General features: G+C 40.3%; 1 protein-coding gene across 18 annotated transcripts in view; it reads right to left on the bottom strand.

Moving 5' to 3' along the window:
* Positions 1 to 17,672, bottom strand: part of NEB (nebulin) — a 189,279-nt gene that overhangs the window by 34,245 nt on the left and 137,362 nt on the right. For 17 of the 18 annotated variants that reach the window (XM_046658470.1, XM_046658469.1, XM_046658466.1 and 14 more), the window contains exons 112-127: positions 16,237 to 16,341; positions 15,479 to 15,583; positions 15,115 to 15,219; positions 12,918 to 13,022; positions 12,657 to 12,761; positions 11,907 to 12,011; positions 10,787 to 10,891; positions 9,351 to 9,455; positions 6,809 to 6,913; positions 6,333 to 6,440; positions 4,132 to 4,236; positions 2,458 to 2,562; positions 1,897 to 2,001; positions 1,123 to 1,227; positions 924 to 1,034; positions 114 to 224 (exon numbers count right to left, since the gene is read on the bottom strand). In XM_046658470.1, the coding sequence (XP_046514426.1) occupies positions 114 to 224; positions 924 to 1,034; positions 1,123 to 1,227; positions 1,897 to 2,001; positions 2,458 to 2,562; positions 4,132 to 4,236; positions 6,333 to 6,440; positions 6,809 to 6,913; positions 9,351 to 9,455; positions 10,787 to 10,891; positions 11,907 to 12,011; positions 12,657 to 12,761; positions 12,918 to 13,022; positions 15,115 to 15,219; positions 15,479 to 15,583; positions 16,237 to 16,341 (1,695 nt within the window). Of the gene's footprint in view, positions 1 to 113; positions 225 to 923; positions 1,035 to 1,122; positions 1,228 to 1,896; positions 2,002 to 2,457; positions 2,563 to 4,131; positions 4,237 to 6,332; positions 6,441 to 6,808; positions 6,914 to 8,609; positions 8,715 to 9,350; positions 9,456 to 10,786; positions 10,892 to 11,906; positions 12,012 to 12,656; positions 12,762 to 12,917; positions 13,023 to 15,114; positions 15,220 to 15,478; positions 15,584 to 16,236; positions 16,342 to 17,672 lie in introns of all 18 variants that reach the window. The other variant, XM_046658453.1, reaches the window with a different exon arrangement.

Here is a 17,672-nt window from a genome sequence, read left to right on the forward strand (position 1 = left end):
ACTACCAGATAAGAAATTAGGGTGACCCTCTCACTGGAACCAGCTTGGCATACACCAATTTGGAACCCACTGGCTCAGCTGGGCCCCTGAGAACGTGGAGAGGGGAAACTTACGTCACTCTGCTTCTTGGCCACTTCCATGGCATGTTTCACATCTGGGGGCTCCAGCATGATGGAGTAGTTGGATTTCCCTCTCTCCTTGACAAACTTCTTTTTGTAATTTGTCTAAAAAGAGCCAGAATCACTTGTGTGAGCAGAGGAGGCTGGGAGTACAATTGATTTACTTGAAGAGCTGTGAGAAGATCTCCAGGAAAATCCGTGGCTCCCCATTTTGGCATCAGTCTGGAACTTGGACCTCTGATCCATATTCTAGCTCTTCCCTGGTATTTCTGTTCTGGAACCCAACACTTAAACCATACAGCAATCTTTGGAGAACTGACTAAAAGCAAATTAAACCCTTTCATTCACCATTTCGACTTTTTAAAACTATATGGAACTACATAGGGCTCATAAAATATAATACCATGATTATTAAAGCACTATTGATAAGGATACAGTGGGCAGAGATTGCGAGGAAACAGAGGTGATTTTCCTTCTCTGAAATCATTTAGCAGTTTAATGAGAGGAGAGGCTACTCTTTATCAGCAATGCCTCCTCCCCTTATTAACACTAGGTTAGTAACATCTTATATTGCAGATAACATGTCCTGGGCCAAAACCCACAGCTGCCATAGTTGCTACAATTAGAAAGCCAATAAATATTGAGTCATCTTTTAAACCAGAATTCAAAATTCACTACAGGTATTGATGGTAATAGTGAATAACGTAAAAGAAAGTGTAAGCAGAAAGGCAGCCACAGTCTGTCACTGGATTCTAAGGCAAAGTGGCATTGCTACCACTCAGAGTCATGGGGCTGGTCACTTACATCACTGACATTCTTGGTCACTTCCTTGACGTGAACAGTGTCCCGGGTCTCTGGCAGTGTTGTGTATGAGCCCTGGGCCAAGCGCTTCTTCACGTATGCCTTGTACTTGTTCTGAGGGAATCCACAGAGAGCTTATTAAAACGTTTTCCTGGGACATTAGTCCAAGATGGAAACAGCATAGGAGTTCCTGGAGGGTTACCTCGGACACCAGATTGCTGACAGTCTTTGCCAGGAGGATCTGAGGAGTATCAGGCACAGCATGGCAGCTTCCTCTTTCTTTGACATGTTTCTCTTTGTATTTCAGCTGCAGGGGTGAAAAAGGCATTTCTTTAGCTCTTCTGGGTTTCCTGCATATTTTTATTAAGCTCCCAAGTCACTAGATAGAGCTGGGAGAATAGCATCGTTGACGCAGTAGGAACATGAAACTCAGTAAAAGATTTGACGTTTGGAAATCTTGTGAAATACACACTAGAGATTTTCTTTATCTCTTGCAAGTTGAGGCTTTAGTATTGATCAGAATGGATCTCATGATGAATCTTTGTACTTACAGCCTTAGTTCAAAGCACTTTCAAATATGTCATTTGACCCTTCCCCCAAACCGTGGGAAGCATTACTATTCCTCCCTTCCAGATGAGGAAACTGCAGCATAGCAAGAGTACAATCCCATAAAAATGAATGTTTCCTTATAGAATCCAGCCGGGACTTCTTCAGATACCCAATGCCTGCAGTGTGATTTACCTTGTGGTGCAGTAGAAATCAAGAACGGTCACCAGGATTTAATAGCTTGCCCCTGCTACCGCCCTGTTCTACTATGTCACTGGTGTTCACTGGGGGCAGGGTCATATTTCAGGACCCACATGTGAGCTCCTATAGAAGCAGCCCCTCTCTATTCTTCCCTGGGTGTCCCTGGGACTGTGTGGAAGAAGACGTCCCTGAGTGAGGTTAGGCATCATGGAAGGGACTGGATACTTACATCACTTTCTATTAAAGAATTTCTCAGGGCCAGCACCATGTCTTTATCATCAGTGACAGAAAGCTTGCAACCCCTGAGGAATTCTCGGTCCAGCTTGTATTCAAACTGTAATACAAGAAAGGGAGAGGAAGATGGAAAAGGATGGCAGGCACGGGAGGAAGTTGGTATTTGATTAAATCCATAGACAGTCCTCCTCTTACGGGCACTATGAGGACTTGTACGAGAATCAGGGCAGGGTCCTCCTGGCCCCTCATTGTGGGCTGGGCTCCCCCTCTCCAGCCCCATGACCAGGACCAAGCCTCCCAGCCCACTTGCCTCCAGCCCCACCCCAGCCTTGCTCAGGACTCTGAACCATGTGTCTGGCTGGGTCCAGTCATGGGAAACCAGGCTCTGTGGCCAGGTCTGCTTCCTGAGCTTGCCTTCTACTCCTCACAACCCTCCTGTCCTTGGGTCTCAAATGAGCTAGGGTTAACAGCCACAACAGTAGGTGTTATGCATAAGCACTAATTCTCTATGTCTCGGGTGTTCGTGAGTTCTGGCTGTCTGTCTCTCCTGTCTCACATCGCTTTGCTGCAGGGATGACTTGGCAGCCTGGATGAAGTCCGGTCGGTCAGGGATCCACCTCCAGTGGGCTTTGTTGGCTTCGTACTGCTTCTTGTAGTCCAGCTGTTTTGAACAATATGAAAATAAATCGTTCAGTAGTCTGAATTCATAATCACATGCATGGCACAGAGGGGCTCCTCTTGCATTTTAACATACAACAAATCATGGTTCCTTACACAAGAGACAGACCCAATTAAAATTTCTGTACAATTTATGCAGCTAGTCAGCCACTCAAGAGGTCATCTAGTGGGACCCCTTGGTCTCAAAATAGGGGCTAAAATTTTTAAAGGCTCCAGGTCAAATGATTCTTCAAACTCTAACTCCGTCAGTGTAGCTTAATCATCTTCAGAGTCCAAGTACTTTTAATTTCTAACTAAAGTCAGATTTAATTTTTTAAAAAATTATTAAACACTTATACTGTTTATGTCTTGCTAGGCACTTTTCTAAGTGCTTTATCAATATTAACTCATTTAACCTTCATAACAACTGCATGAAACTGATGCTGAGGAACTGCCTAGAGGGCTTAAATAACCTGCCCAAGGTGAGACAGCTAGTGACTGGTGGAGCTGGGATTCAAACCCAGGCAGTCTGGCTTCAGAAGTGCTTGTGCACTTGCTAGACTTTCCTCCAAGCTGAACAACTGGCTGCCTCGAGCCAAATCTGAGGCACAGAAGCATACAGAATTTAATCTGAGTATCCTTGGGGAGTGCCCTCACTATCAGGTGCCTTTCTTTCCTCACTCTTTTTATCTCTCTTTTTTTTGTCAAGGTATAATTTGCACCCAATAAAATGCATATGCTTTTATATATTCTGTTTGATGATTTTTTTTCCCATTTTATTCAAACACACAAAAGAGTTGCAAGAATCTTACAGAGAATACCTATACACCTACCGCCTGGATTCTGCAATGTGCATTTTACTGCCTTTGCTTTATCTCACATCTATCCTGCTACCCATCCCTCAGTGCATGCTCAGGACACCTGTAAGCTACCTCCTAGCCCTAAAGAAATTTCAGTTTGTTGGCCCTTTTTAAATAGATCTTGTCTCTGGCACTAGTGGGCACCAGTTGGGTTATAATGGTTTCATTACTAACCATTTATATATTTTCAAAAAGTCAATACTCATCTAAATGCACAAAATGTTTCTGTGGTTGAGGCTTTAAGATGCCCTACTGCAACCGTCAGTTCAGAGAGAATCTGAGCAGGAGGAAGGTCTAGGCCAACTCCTGGCAGCACCAAGTGGCCAAAATGTTCTCTTTTTTCAGAAGAAGCAAGCACTGGAGTTCAGGGCAGGAGGAGCACACAGAAGGTGGAGGCAATGAAAGATGCTGAGGCACTTTCCAAAATGCAACCTTCATTTCAGAATTAAATCTCCTATTTCTTAGCCACCAACATGAAGGCTGAGTGGGTGTAAGACCCACGGCACAGGGTTAGGCCACCTTGCTCTTCCCTATTCCCCTCTGTAAGGAGCAAAGGCGGAATTTAGATTTCTGCAGCATTACTCATGCTCCCGGGGCCTAACTCTTGATCTGGACTCATTAGAGCTCAATCATTTGAAGAGATGTGAAAGAGGGAATGTGTCCTACAGAAGCTGATACAGCCCCTTAGGCTTGGGGAAGTTTCGGGAACTTACATTGGTGTTGACTTTGTAGGCATCCTTGGCTGCTTTGATATAAGAAGCGTCTGGCTTAATGGTGCAATTGGACTTATTTCTTTGGTAAACTTCTTTGTATTTTATCTGTGGGAGGAAACACAGGTTAATTTTGTATGGTAGCCTCCTAAGCATTTTAAAAAACTAGAAATTAAAAGCTGACTATGGTACACAATGCTCCTTAAGACAAAATAAATCTACTGTGAAGGAAGGGATGCAGCCGTGCAGCTGCGCAGACATGCACTTTCCTGTCTTAGATCTTAAAACCAGCTCCCCAGGACACATTCAGCACGTTCACCAGCATCACCATAGGATTTACATCCCCTGAGCTTGTGCTGGAAGAGCCAGCTGGACAGCCATCCATGTGTTTTCCCTTCCTCAAATCAGAAAATCCCAAGTTCAGAACATCTCCAAAAGTGCTGATGGAAGAGACTTCGCCCACTGGCTCATCCAGATGGAATTAGTCTTGCCCTCCTTTTATTCCCACACAGTTCTGGCCATTACCACGTCATGTTGTAAGTATTTGTTTATCTATCTAGTCTTCCCATTAAGCTGAATCCCTTGAGGGCACAGTTGTGTATCATTCATCATCTCAATCCTAGCATCAGGCACATAAAAACCCAGTAAGTATTTGATGAATGAACGAACTGATGGCTGCTGTCTCTCTATCATCATTACTAGAGCCACACCTAGCAAGTTTGGGGCTGTGTGGGTTTGCATGGGAGGGAGAGGGACAGAGCAGGCTCAGCGTCTGCAGGTCCAACGGGCACTTTCCCCACCCTGGGCCTGGGATTTCTAATTTCACCCACTTTTGCTCCTCTCAAATTTCAGAGCCCTGGGACCCCATCTGGGCCTTCTCACTAATTGTTGCGGAAGGATCCCAGGTTTTAATGTGGCTAAGTCTGAAGTAAAACCATTTTCAAGAAGCCACAGGAGTGCTTACTAAACTTGCCTGACCATAAAAATCACAATTTTCTGCACTTTACCATAGACCCTAGTAAATTAGGATCTTTAGGGGAAAGGCTTGGAAATCCATATTTTTCATCAATATCTCAGGTTATTGTTATATGTAGAAAGTTTGGGGAAATGGATGCAGAAATTCTTCATTTTTCCACAGTGAGAGGGAATGGGCTGTTCCGCATAAGGGATCTACCTGAGAGATGACTATGAATATCTGATGTCCATGTTTGGAATGCCAAAACTTCTTTTAACATTTTTCATAGTTTTAAAATTTTTTATACATTTCTGCCTTCATAAACAATGCACCGAATGTACTTAATGGTTTTCATGGCTACTCAGGGTCAATAGTGTGAACTCATTTATTCATCTACCAAAGAATTCCTGAGCACCAGCCACAGTCAAGGCTCCAGGCGAGGGATGAGTTATTCCACAGTTGCCTTTTCTATTCTTTCTGATACCTCTGGAGCCACGGAGTTCTTTAAAATATTTAATCTCTTTTTTACAACCAAAATGATAATAATTTTCAACCATAGAATCTAGCTATATATCTGAAAATTGGTGAATACAATTTCTCTTCAAATTCAGAGTATTAGAATATGATGGCTATCTTGTTCCTCTTAGTCAAGATAAAGCTTATAGAGTATTAATAAAGTTTATGGTACATTGCATTTTTCAAAACGGCCTCAACAATATCTTCCTCCTTCCTGTTTCTCTGCAGTGTGGCTTTGCCATTTGTTCATCCGGAGGTGGCATTTCTCTCTTCACCTCTTGAGTCTGAGTGTGCACTGTGCCCAGGAAAACATGGCAAAAGTGACTGTGTCATTTCTAGGCGTAGCCCTTATCGGGTCTGGAAGCTTCTACCTCCTGCCTCTTGGCACCCAGCTACTGTGCTGTGAGATGTCCAAACCATGGGGAAAGGCCACATGGAGGAGCTCCTGTCCAGACAACAGTTCTCTTTCATCAACTGCCAGCCATGTGAGTGAGCCATCCTGGATGTCCCAGCCCACCTGGGCATCAGCTGGCTGCCAACATGGAGTAAAAGATCCATTTGGCTGTGCCCAGTCAGCTCACAGAATCATGAGCAAAAAAAGATGATTGTTGTTTTAAGTCAGTAAGTTTTAGGGTGATTGCTACACAGGAATAGATAACCAGACCAGGGTTTGTTACATCACATTAGAAAGAGGCCAAGATGAGAGGGATTGCAAAGCCATTCCGGTACTTACGTCACTGACTTCATCTTTGACCTTGCGGACATGTAGTAACATGGGGGTGTCATGGATTGTGGTGTAGCCTCTGGGTCTGGCCTTGTTGTATTCTAACTTATAAAGTATCTGAAGGAGATAAAAAAGCAGAAAGAAAAAATGTTATACTACTCAATTTACAACGTAAGAATATAAATGCAAAGGTTTTTTTTTTTTTAGTATATATAAAGGAAAGAGAATTCTATTAACTCAATAAATGCTTTCACGATTTCTGCTAAGGCCCCAGGGTCTCTCAAAGGGGGCATTTGCCCATACGGTTGGAAGAATTCTTTATAGTTAAAGAAGGGTCCTGAGCACAACAGGACAATTAGCGTCCCTGCCTCCCTCCCACCAAATGACAGTAGAGTCTTGCAGACATTGTGACAATCTAAAATGCCCATCCACATTTGCAAATAGCCCCTGAGTTTGAGAATCCATTCAGTGTTTCTCCTACTTACATCACTGATTTGTTTGTTGACTTTTGTAGTACGCAGATGTTCTGGAGTGTCCACAATTGAGGTAAATTTGTCCTTTGTTTTTTCATAGTTTTTCCTGTACCTGATCTAAATTGTGGAAGAGAAGAAGGAGTTAACTCTAAGAAGTAGGATAGAGGGCTTTAAGGAATCTAATTTACCTCCTGAGAGAGTCCCACAGCAAATAGGGTTATTATATAAGCCACAGATGTAGGCGATGACGTCATGGTAGCTTTTTCTTTTAATCCTAATTGCAAATGTTTAATATAAATCTGTAGTTGATAACAATAGTGTAATGGAGTGAGCAAATAAAAAGAAAAAGAAGAAATGATATTTTTCAGTATATTTTATACACATGGAAATTAAGGCCCAGAGAAGTTAAGAGACTGGGGTAAGGGCCCATAATAGGGTGAAATCTCAGAGTCAGGACTAGACCCCTGCTCTTTGGACTCTGATAAGTAATAATTCATTCACAATATGCTGCATCAAATATGTACGATCTCTTAAGGTATGTTTCCATATCAAAGATGAAATAGACGTAAAATAAAAAGTAAGCATATACAGTATAAAGCATTTATCTTTTCTGTGTGTGTGAGCAATATTGGCCCTGAGCTAACATCTGTTGCCAATCTTCCTCTTTTTGCTTGAAGAAGATTGTCACTCAGCTAACATCTGTGCCAATATTCCTCTATTTTATGTGGGATACCGCCACAGTGTGGTTTGACAAGTGGTGCTAGGTCTGTGCCGGGGATCCAAACCTGCGAACCCCGGGCGGCCAAAGTGGAGCATGGGAACGTAACCACTATGCCACTGGGCCGGCCTCTAAAGTGGTTATCATTTTAAAAAACACATTCATTTTTGTAATTTCCAATTCATGATTTTTTTTCATGCACATAAGCTGTTTCAAGCAGCACAAATACAGAGAGCACAACAAAATTTCATGCATAACTATTTGATGACCATACCAGGACAAAGGAAAAAGTTCAGGCAAACAGGATGTTTGTAGGGAGACCCCATCCTCCTCATTTGACGTATTGATTTAATGTCAAAGTAAAGTGATAACACAGAGTGATTAAAAACTTTTTCTGTCTGGAAGCAATGGCATTTTTTTAACATTGTATCTGGTAGTTAAGCAATTATCACTGTTTTTCACTGCTTCAAATTTACCTTTCATTATGTGATGGAAAGGTGATGGTGTGTGCTTCAGTTGACCTTGTAGAAAGGCAATTTTATCAGTAACGTTGTTAAGAAGTGTGTATAAGGACAGATACGCTGGAAATAATCTAGCAAATTCAGCATCAAACTAAAGAGGGGCCATGAAGATGTACAATATTCAAAGAGCTGCACTGTAATCCTCATCTCTCCCAACTGGTATGATTGTAGTAATCATTGGACAATGGACAAATGAGGTGAAAACATTAAGTATTTAGATCTTTTAAATGCTATTAAATCTACTTAATCTCTTCAATCTCTAAGGAATCTATCTCTTTGGAGCAAATACTGAAAAATATAAATTAATGTCATATCAATTTGGAAATAAAGTTTGAAAAGTCTCAGTTAATCTTACTAAGAGTTCCAAAGGTGTCAGATGATGTACCCATGATGGCTGCTGCATCGTCTCACACTTGGCCACATCCAGAGTTCATTTACAAGGCATGAATATTTAGGCAGCTTTATCATGTGACACCAGCATGGGCAGGGGGCAGGGGAAGGCAGTCAAGGAAAGCATAAAGGTGAATGCCCCCAGGGCTTTTAAATCTCTTCTTTGCATCACATCAGACATTACCTGGCTCCACATGTATGTGTTGTAGAGGGCAGTCAACATATCTGGACGCAGAATTTCATTACATCCTTGTTTCAGAAGCATCTTGGCACTAGACTTATATTTTCTCTGTTCATGCAAAGAGCAGTGAAGCACAAAAGAGACTTGTGAACACAGAAGAGAACAGGGCTCTATATCCCAATCACCACTGAGTGAAGAGATGTAGGCACACACACTTTATGTACTCACATACACATGTGGGTGAAGACACCAAATACATTAAAAGGCCAAGCAGAATGATTGTCATACTTGCAGTTGACCATCCATAGTCCTTGTGAATGGGGAATGATATGGCTAGTCCCACCAAAATTGTGTTATAGAAAAGAAGACATCATTGGAATAGAAAAATATAGTAAGGAGTTTTATCTTCTTTCTATCCATTAATTTGTTCCTTTGTTTTTGCTTTTGCATCTCAACTTGCAGTTTACCATTGCAGTTTACAAACAGGCCGTCCAGAAGAATAAAGGGTGGAGGACCCAGCTTTTCTTTTCATCTTCACCACAGCACATGTGAGGACACAGAGCATGGACTGGCACACTCAAATAGCTCATGGGCTCTTTGGGTGGCTAGACAGATACTTTGAAACAGAACATCTCAATATCATAGGCAGAACCTATGACATCCTTGCAGCAGACGGGACGACATCTCATGAGAAACCCGGAGCACAGTCCTGTCTGGGCTGTCCAGCCAGCCCCATCACAGTACCTGACTGATCTGGTCGCCTGTGATCTTAGCCAGGAGGTGTCTAGGCTCATCGACTACCAGGTGGTATTTATCTTTCCGCTGCTCATAATCAGCTCTGTATTTTTTCTGCTCAAACATCATATCAAATTATAGCAAGAGTACAACTTCAAGGCTACACAGAAATGTTCCAAGACAAACACTCCAGAGAGCCAGAAATACGTCATTTCTAGAGGTGGGCTCCCAAAGCATTGAGGGTAAAAATAAACCGGGAGGCAAAGAGAGTGAAACGAAGGAAGATCATCTGGAGAAGGCTGGGCTTGGAATAGATCTGATTATGACATCAAAATTGGAGTATCTTGTGCCTGAACATTTTCTATCTTTACATATGCTGCCATCAGCAATGTTAAGTTTTATGACATCTTAACTTGTATTTAAAATAAGGCACCAATAGACTACAGGCTAACTATCTAAGGCTGTGAGAATCTAGAAGCATATTCATAGACAAATTCTAACAGTCTTCTAATGCCAACTAATTTATTTGATTAAAAAAGAGTTCTGAAAATCCTTCATGAATTAGAAAAATAGAAACAAAATACATTAAGACTGTCTTCCAAGGAAGCTACTCATAGTAATTCTTCAGAGTCATCCCGCCTGGAAATCTACTGAAAATGAACTAAGTCAAATTTAAAAACAATAAAAAAGTCATATATTGAGATAAATATATCATTGGCTACAGTTTTGTTTTACGATAATTTTTACCAATTTTCTAACATTGTCTTTGAATTTCTATAAATCTGTAGAAAATCCAAAGATAGGAAATTAAACATAAAACCATCCAAACATAAGTTAATTCATAGCTTGCTTATTTCAGTCATTTTAAGCTAAATTTAACTTAAATTAATGCAAAGGCAGTTCCAGGAAAGACTGGGTAGAATATAAAAGAATATTTTGGCTGCAAATGGATACTTCTTTGCACCACTGTATGAGTCACAACGGTAATACATTTGAATGCATGAATTACAACTATCTCCCTAAGGCTGGCTCTTCCAACCACTGCCATCCCTGTGCCTTGGTAAAGGATACTAGATTAACCTTCAACTTCTGGGTCTCCCAACTCTACACAGGATCATGTTTCAGGGAGTTTAGCTGATAGTCAACAAAATCCTTTACCTCCTTGCTCTTGTCACCCAAAGTGCTGTGCTGCCCTGTGCTAGTGCAACCAGAGGCAATGATGGTTGTGGGGTCTTCACAGCACTCCACACAGCCCTTTCACTTGTTCTTATTCTTGCTTTTGGCAGAGCCCATGAGATGGTGACATTATAAGAGTCTTTCCAAATCTTTATCTTAAATCAACACTTAGAATGGCTCCTATCATTTTATATATTGGGTTTTAATCAAAGAACTCTGTAGACTTCTGAAGGAACTGAACAGGCTTAATTGGATCAGGTCATACATACCTCATTCATCAACTGAGTTGCATACTTGAAATGTCTATTGATTGGACAATCCGCGACATACTTGAAATCTGACTTTATCCTTTCAAATACCTCTTTATACTTATACTAGAGAAAACAGAATGTGGTTACTTGATAGCAGGCTATGATCATCTTAAGACTGAGACATGCCATTTATCTTACCATACTGTTGTGACAATTCCTTTATAGAGCTAACAAGTAATTACAAATGCATACTCTGTCTCCCAAAGCAATGAAGTGTATACCCACCCGGATGTCTTGAAAACTAGCCCCAAAATACATGCTTTCATTGGATGGATGTCAGTTCTATTTTCCACACTGGGCAAAAATCCAAATTAGTTTCTTCTTTGCTTCTATATAGTAAAAGGGTTATTGTTTCACCTTGAAGGAATTTCCATGTGTACTTGAAGGCAGTTTTTAGTCCACCAATTTGAAATAATTTTCCAGTAATTAAGCAGATAATCTTAATATTTTAGAGCAGGGGTGGGTTAATCTCTAGACCACCACCTGTTTTTAAAGGGCTCATGATCTAAGAATGTTTTTTTTTTGTTTTTTACAGTTTTAGGGGATTGTAACAAAGAATATGTGACAGAATGAACATGGCCCACAAAGACTAAAATATTTACTATCAGGCGCTTTTCAGAAGTTTGTTGACTCCTATTTTAGAACTCAAAGGAAGCTAATACAACTACCTTATTTTGTAAATAGGAAAACAAAGCCATAAAAACAAAGTTATTTGGCTCAAGTCACACATCAAGTTTGTGGATTAAAATAATCTCCCTTTATATTTGCTACCATGTCAACTCTAACAGGGTAAACCACCTAGAGACATATTAATAGGGAGGACATTCTGGAAGAGCCACGAGAAGTTGTACTGAGATAACCATTTATCCAATTCAAATAAATGATATAAACAAATGATGACTACAGTCAATAAAGTCAGTACTAAAACAATTCCTAAGTGGAATGAACAACTGAGTATGTACTCCAACTATAGGGTCTAGAAGCTAGATGGGGATGGATGGAAATATGAAAAGCTGTTTCCTCTGTGGACACTGGAATATGTTGAATGGATGTGGTCACCATCCTTGAGTAGATATACCTTGCTGTAGAGAGTCTTGTTCTTTTCAGCCAGAGTGAAGTCTGGAGTATCGTAGGCATAGCAACCGATGCCTTTAAGCCAGGTCAGATCTGATTTATATTTTATCTGGGAGAAAAATATCATCAAAGATTTTTAAGAACCTATTTCTAAATAGCAGTAGGTTAGGATAGCTCTAAGTGGAACAAATAGAAGCTCTGACTACTGAGGTATATGGAATAAAAAAGTATTAAAACAATTATTTGAGAGAAGTTTCCAGTAATACTGATTTCTGCTCACTTTATGGTATATTGTTGTATTGTATATAGAAATTTTCATTTTTAATACTAATTAATGCAATTCAAATTTAACAGGCACACTTGCCTAAAGCATAAATCATTAGCTCGACAGCTGTATTTTCATATAGAGAGCTGAAATTTCTTTCTAAGTGAGCATTATGTTTCTCAATTGCTTCATGAAGTTGGCTCTTCAATTGATCAAAAACAGGTTATTGCTTAGAAGAAGTCTATCATTTCCAGTCACATAACATGATATAATACATTTAGAAGAGAAATTAAGTTTATAAATTTGAATATATTTTCCCCCTCCCAATTTGAAGTTCACTCATTTAGCGATGAGCTTTATAACTTAAACATCCATACACAAGAACTAAAATTTAGTCAAGTGTTTAATCAGTTTTTATGCAGTGTTTGATTTCACAAATCATATGGGCACATGAATTTATATGTAAAAATAGGAGACTTCAAGACTCACATCACTGATGGCATCAGTGACTGCCCGGTGGTGGAAATGCTCTGGGCGATCAGCTATGGACCTCCAGATTCCCAGCTGGCTCATGTAGTTCTTCTTGTATTTCACCTGCGGTGAAAACACACAGACAGCTATAAAGTCTTGCTGAAAGTTAATGCAGAAAAGTCTACTTGTCTCCAGAGAGTTTTAGGAAAGGGAGGGTATTTTAAAAAAATGATAGTGGGGTACTGAGCCAATTACAAGTAGAAACATGTAGGGACATACTTTACTGATGTCGTCTGTGACTTTGCGATGGTAAACAATGTCCAGAGCATCCTTCACAGTGTGGTATTTCCCTTTGGTCTTTTGAAACGTTTCTTTGTAGCGTAGCTGGAAAGAGAGAAAGCACATGCATTATGAAAAACTACCAAGCTAAACAGTCAGCTGTTTTAAACCCGAGCTCTCTTGAGTCTTCTTTCTTAGGTTTTCCCATGAATATATTTAGGAGAGATTAAAAAGCTCACTTCTCATCCTGGAAGAGAAAAAAGACATTTGGAGAAAACTAATGAAATCTGAATAAAGTATGGAGTCTACTAATAATGTATCAATTTTGGTTCATTGGTTGTGACAAATGTACGGTGGGAATGTAAGGTGTTAACAGCAGAGAAAACTGTGTAGGCTACTTGGGAACTCTCCCCACTATCATTGCAACTTTTCTATAAATCTAAAACTACTTAGTAAAAGTTTATTTCAATGTAAAAGGAACAAACAAAAGGCTCATTTGGGAGGAGGAAAAAACCAAACATAACCTTTTTGAGCCCAAGACATACTAATGTACATGGAAAGGGGAGAAAGTTCTAATTTCTAACCCCCAGTATTAAAATGCCTTCTCCATGAAGCAGTCTTAAAATTTTATTTCATTATAATCTTTATGGTATTTCAAGAGACAACAGCTCTGACTTTAACCTAAGAATATCACAGAAGATTCATCCCATCTACATAAAATGGGTACTTCTCTGAACAGTCTGTTTTCAACCTCAAACAAGTCTTGTCTTGTTGGGTAGCTGAGCTAACATGTAATCAAAGATGTCTTTTCCTTGACTTTGTAACTCTGTTTTTCAGGTTGATAATCTCATAAAATTGCTTAGCTCTACTTGTGGGGACAGCCACTGTGGACAAGTCAAACTTAATGCCAGATACTACCCTTGTTACACTGGACTATTTCAAGATTAGAGTTATCAGTGCTGGTCCTGAGAAAGTCCCAGGGATGGGGTTGTCCAATAGAGCACACTGAGCTCCAGGGGCCAATTTCACTGTGTGGCCACCCTCAAAAAAGCAGTGATGCAGAATAAGCTTGGTTTGAATTAATATTCAATGGTAACCTGGAAATGATAAAGATGGGGATGTCACAAGAAAACTAAGAATATCCTAGGGGATAGATTTTGAGAGTAGTATATAATTTTCTCAGCTTATACTTTCAGCAAATTGGCATTGCTTTTTTCCAATCAGCAGACTCCTCTCAGCTCCAAATGAAAATTTCAGAACCAAGATATTGTTCCAATTTGCTGTACCCTTTCACATTTCTGTTTAGGGAGCACTGTAATTACTTTAAGATGCCTTGAAATCCTAGAGCTATGTTGCTAAGTTGAGGGGTTATAGGGTTTCTTGAGCTTTTGGCTGGGTTTAAGTTCCAACATGTCTAGTCTTCCAGAGATTCTGCTTCCAGTAACGGGTGTAATGTATTTGCAGTTGAGTTCTGAGACACAAAACTGGTAAAGATTGGCCATCTACCCCGGGTTGATTAATTTCATATCTTTATTAACAGATAATGTCATTGCCATTAAAAGGCACTCCTGTCCTTCATCATGTGGTATGGGAAATGAAAGTCTGTCCCACCTAATTCTAACGAATGTGTCATTCGCATGATTTAGGCGATTAAGAGAAGAAAGGGAACAAACATTTTCTGAGTGTCAACCAAGAGCCCACCACTGTGCTAGTATGCTACATACCTTATCTTGTTTAGTCTAATTTAATTATCGCAATTCTTATCATCACTCCGCATATAAGAAAACAGTCTCAGAAAAATTAGGTAAATTATATAGAGTCAGACAGTAGGCAAATGACAGCATCAGGATTTTAAATCATGTTTACCTGACTCCAAAACCATGATTTTATGGCTAAATAACAATTAATTGTCAAGTACCCCTAGGAAATGCTACCAAAGAATTATTAAGAAAGGGTCATACTTTTTCGCCCAGAAGTGCAACGAGAAAAATGATAGCCTTTTAGCATCTCTCTGCATTATTCTTAGCTACTTTGCCTGACTGCTATTGCTTCTGTCTGTTTTTGTTGTTGTTTTTAATGTTCCTGTTGTTTTCTTGACCCATGTTGTAGGCCAGGACTTTGAACTATAGATATGACTGTAACATCTTCTGTTTCATTGTCCCTATCACAACAGAAGAAAGAAGGAAGGGATGCATACATCACTGGCATTCCAGTAAGCCCTCTTGGCTCTGATGAGGATTGGCGTATCTGGAACCGGGGTGTACCTGTCCTTCATCTTTTCATATTGAATCTTGTACTTTGTCTAAGAAATAAAGATAGAAAAGAGAGACAAACTTAAATTCAAGTGTTTTCATCCCTCCCAATTCACAGCCATGTCTCAGATTCAGCCTAGGGACACCATATGTCATGCTTGTTAAGACAATAGCTTTGCCTTCTGTGTTTTGATGCTGCTGAGCAGAACTTATAGAAATGAGTTCTCTGATTAGAGGCAGCAGGTGAAGGTTTTAACGAAGGATCTTTTTTCTTTAACCCAGTGCCTTGGTGCCAAATTCCCAACTTACCTCGCTGACCATGTCCTTCACGTCTCTAGCGTGCTTCAAGGCTGTGGTCTGGTTTCCGGCGTGATGATGGGGCCTCTCTTTGGTGGCAAGTTCGACATACAGATACTAAATAATCACAGAATAGGGATCAGATGTTATAGGGGTAAAACATTTATTATTTAGGATTCAGTCCCCTTCCTTCTTAATTGGGAAGGTGGTGTCTATTTGCTGTTGCCTTGTTTTTTTGTTTGTTTGTTATATGTGTTTCTGTTCTTTTGTTTCTCTCTTTGTTTCTCATTTGGAAACACATATTAGCACTCCAGTTATCTAATATTCTTACTGTTGGCTATGGTGCAATTTAAATCCATACAATAAAGAATGCCACCAGAAGAACGAGGATTCTGATACAGCCCTCAATGTATTTTTTTTCCGTTTTTGCCTGAATGCATAAAATGTGGTTTCATTTGTCTGTGGAGAATAGATAGGTTCTATGGAATGAATCAAGCAATGGTTATCACTACCTGGAGTCCACACACCATTCATCCAACGACAAAAATTGTATAGAACTTAGAAAGCATGACATTACCTGCTCGTGTCAAACATAACCATGGTGATGATGGCCCAAAAGAAAACTGCTTCTTGAAATTAATGGGCAAGAGGGCGTATCAAGGACAGTCAAGTGTAAGAGGCTGCTGCCGACCAGGAGGGGTGAGGCACACATAACCACCCCCTGTGATGGTACCGCAGCAGACTTAGGAACATTCATTTATGAATCTTACCTGACTTTGAAGCTTCTGCCCTCGCTTGGCTCTTAACAGATCAGGAGTATCAGGAACGGAAGTGAAGACTGACTTCTGCTTCCTGCCTGCAGCTCTGTACACCAGCTGGACATAAAAGAGTCATGACCATAATTTCTGCTTCATCGACATGTTGTGTTCTCTGCAGGTGCCTTTATTGCTGACTTCATAGAAAAATCAAGGGCCCTCTCACTGCAACAACCTCAGTTTCTGCCCAATAAATCAATAATTTATTTACCTCCCCAACCCGCTTTTTCTTTTTTCCTTTGAATCAAAATAAGAGATGCTCTGTAGCCTGTCTAAGATATAAGACTCCTACTTTGTTTTTGGTCCCTTCTAGGACTCTGTTTCAGCAATTATACACGTCGCCTTCATATCTTCAACCCTCCTGTTTTTCCGGCCCTCTCCCTTCATCTGCAAACAGACTCAAATCCCTTCCTTCATTAAGCCTTTTCCAATCTCCACCAACAGCCTTGTTCCTTCCTTTCACAGGCAAGTAGACTATGTGTTTTTTCTTTTTCTCTCTTTTGATTAATTTCTCAAGGCGATAGTTTGGTTTCCACCCAACCACTGCAATGAAGTCACTCTTCTCATCAAGACTACCAAAACCAAAGTGGTGCACCTACAACATGACTAACAATAATGTACAACTGAAATTTCACAAGGTTGTAAACTATCATAATCTTAATAAAAAGTTAAAAAAAAAAAAAAGACTACCAAAACCTTCGCAACTACTAAATCCGAGAACGTTTCTCTGTAGTAACTGAGCAATTTCATTCCTAAAAACTCTCTTCTCTGCCTTCCATTCCATCGTTCTACCATACACAGCCTCCTATCTTTCTAGGCTCTCCTTGTCAGCCTCCTTCTATGGTTCTGCCCGCCCCCAAAGGCAGCCATTAGCTGGAGTCAAGGGTTGGCCCCCTTCACCCCGTATATTCTCCTTGGGTGACCTCATTCATACCCAGGGCTTCAACCATCAATTTGAGGTTGATGACTTCCAAATCTATACAGTATCCAGGATCTTTCCTGAGCTCCAGATCCAAATTTTCACCAGAGTTCTGAACTTGAGTGACTTATCATATTTAATGTAGGATTCTTTATATTACGCCATCTCCAACCCCAATCTGCTTCTTCTCCTATTTTCTCCGTTTTGTTAAATGGCTCCTTGATCTCCCAGTCACCCAGGGCAGAAAATTGGGACGTCATCCTAGACTCTTTCACCCTCACATGCACATCAAAATGGTCATGAATCCTGGGCTCCTAACTTTATGATATTCCTTAAATCTGATCCTTCTCCTTTCCTACCACCACTGCCCTAGTTAAGCCTCCTGTGTCATTTCTTCTCTACACATTCTTAACAGCCTCTTATACCACCTTCCCAAATCCTCTATTGGGCCACTCCACCTGGCTCATCTATC

The sequence above is a fragment of the Equus quagga genome, chromosome 4, assembly GCF_021613505.1.
Source record: "Equus quagga isolate Etosha38 chromosome 4, UCLA_HA_Equagga_1.0, whole genome shotgun sequence".
In the NCBI taxonomy this organism is placed as follows: Eukaryota; Metazoa; Chordata; class Mammalia; order Perissodactyla; family Equidae; genus Equus; species Equus quagga.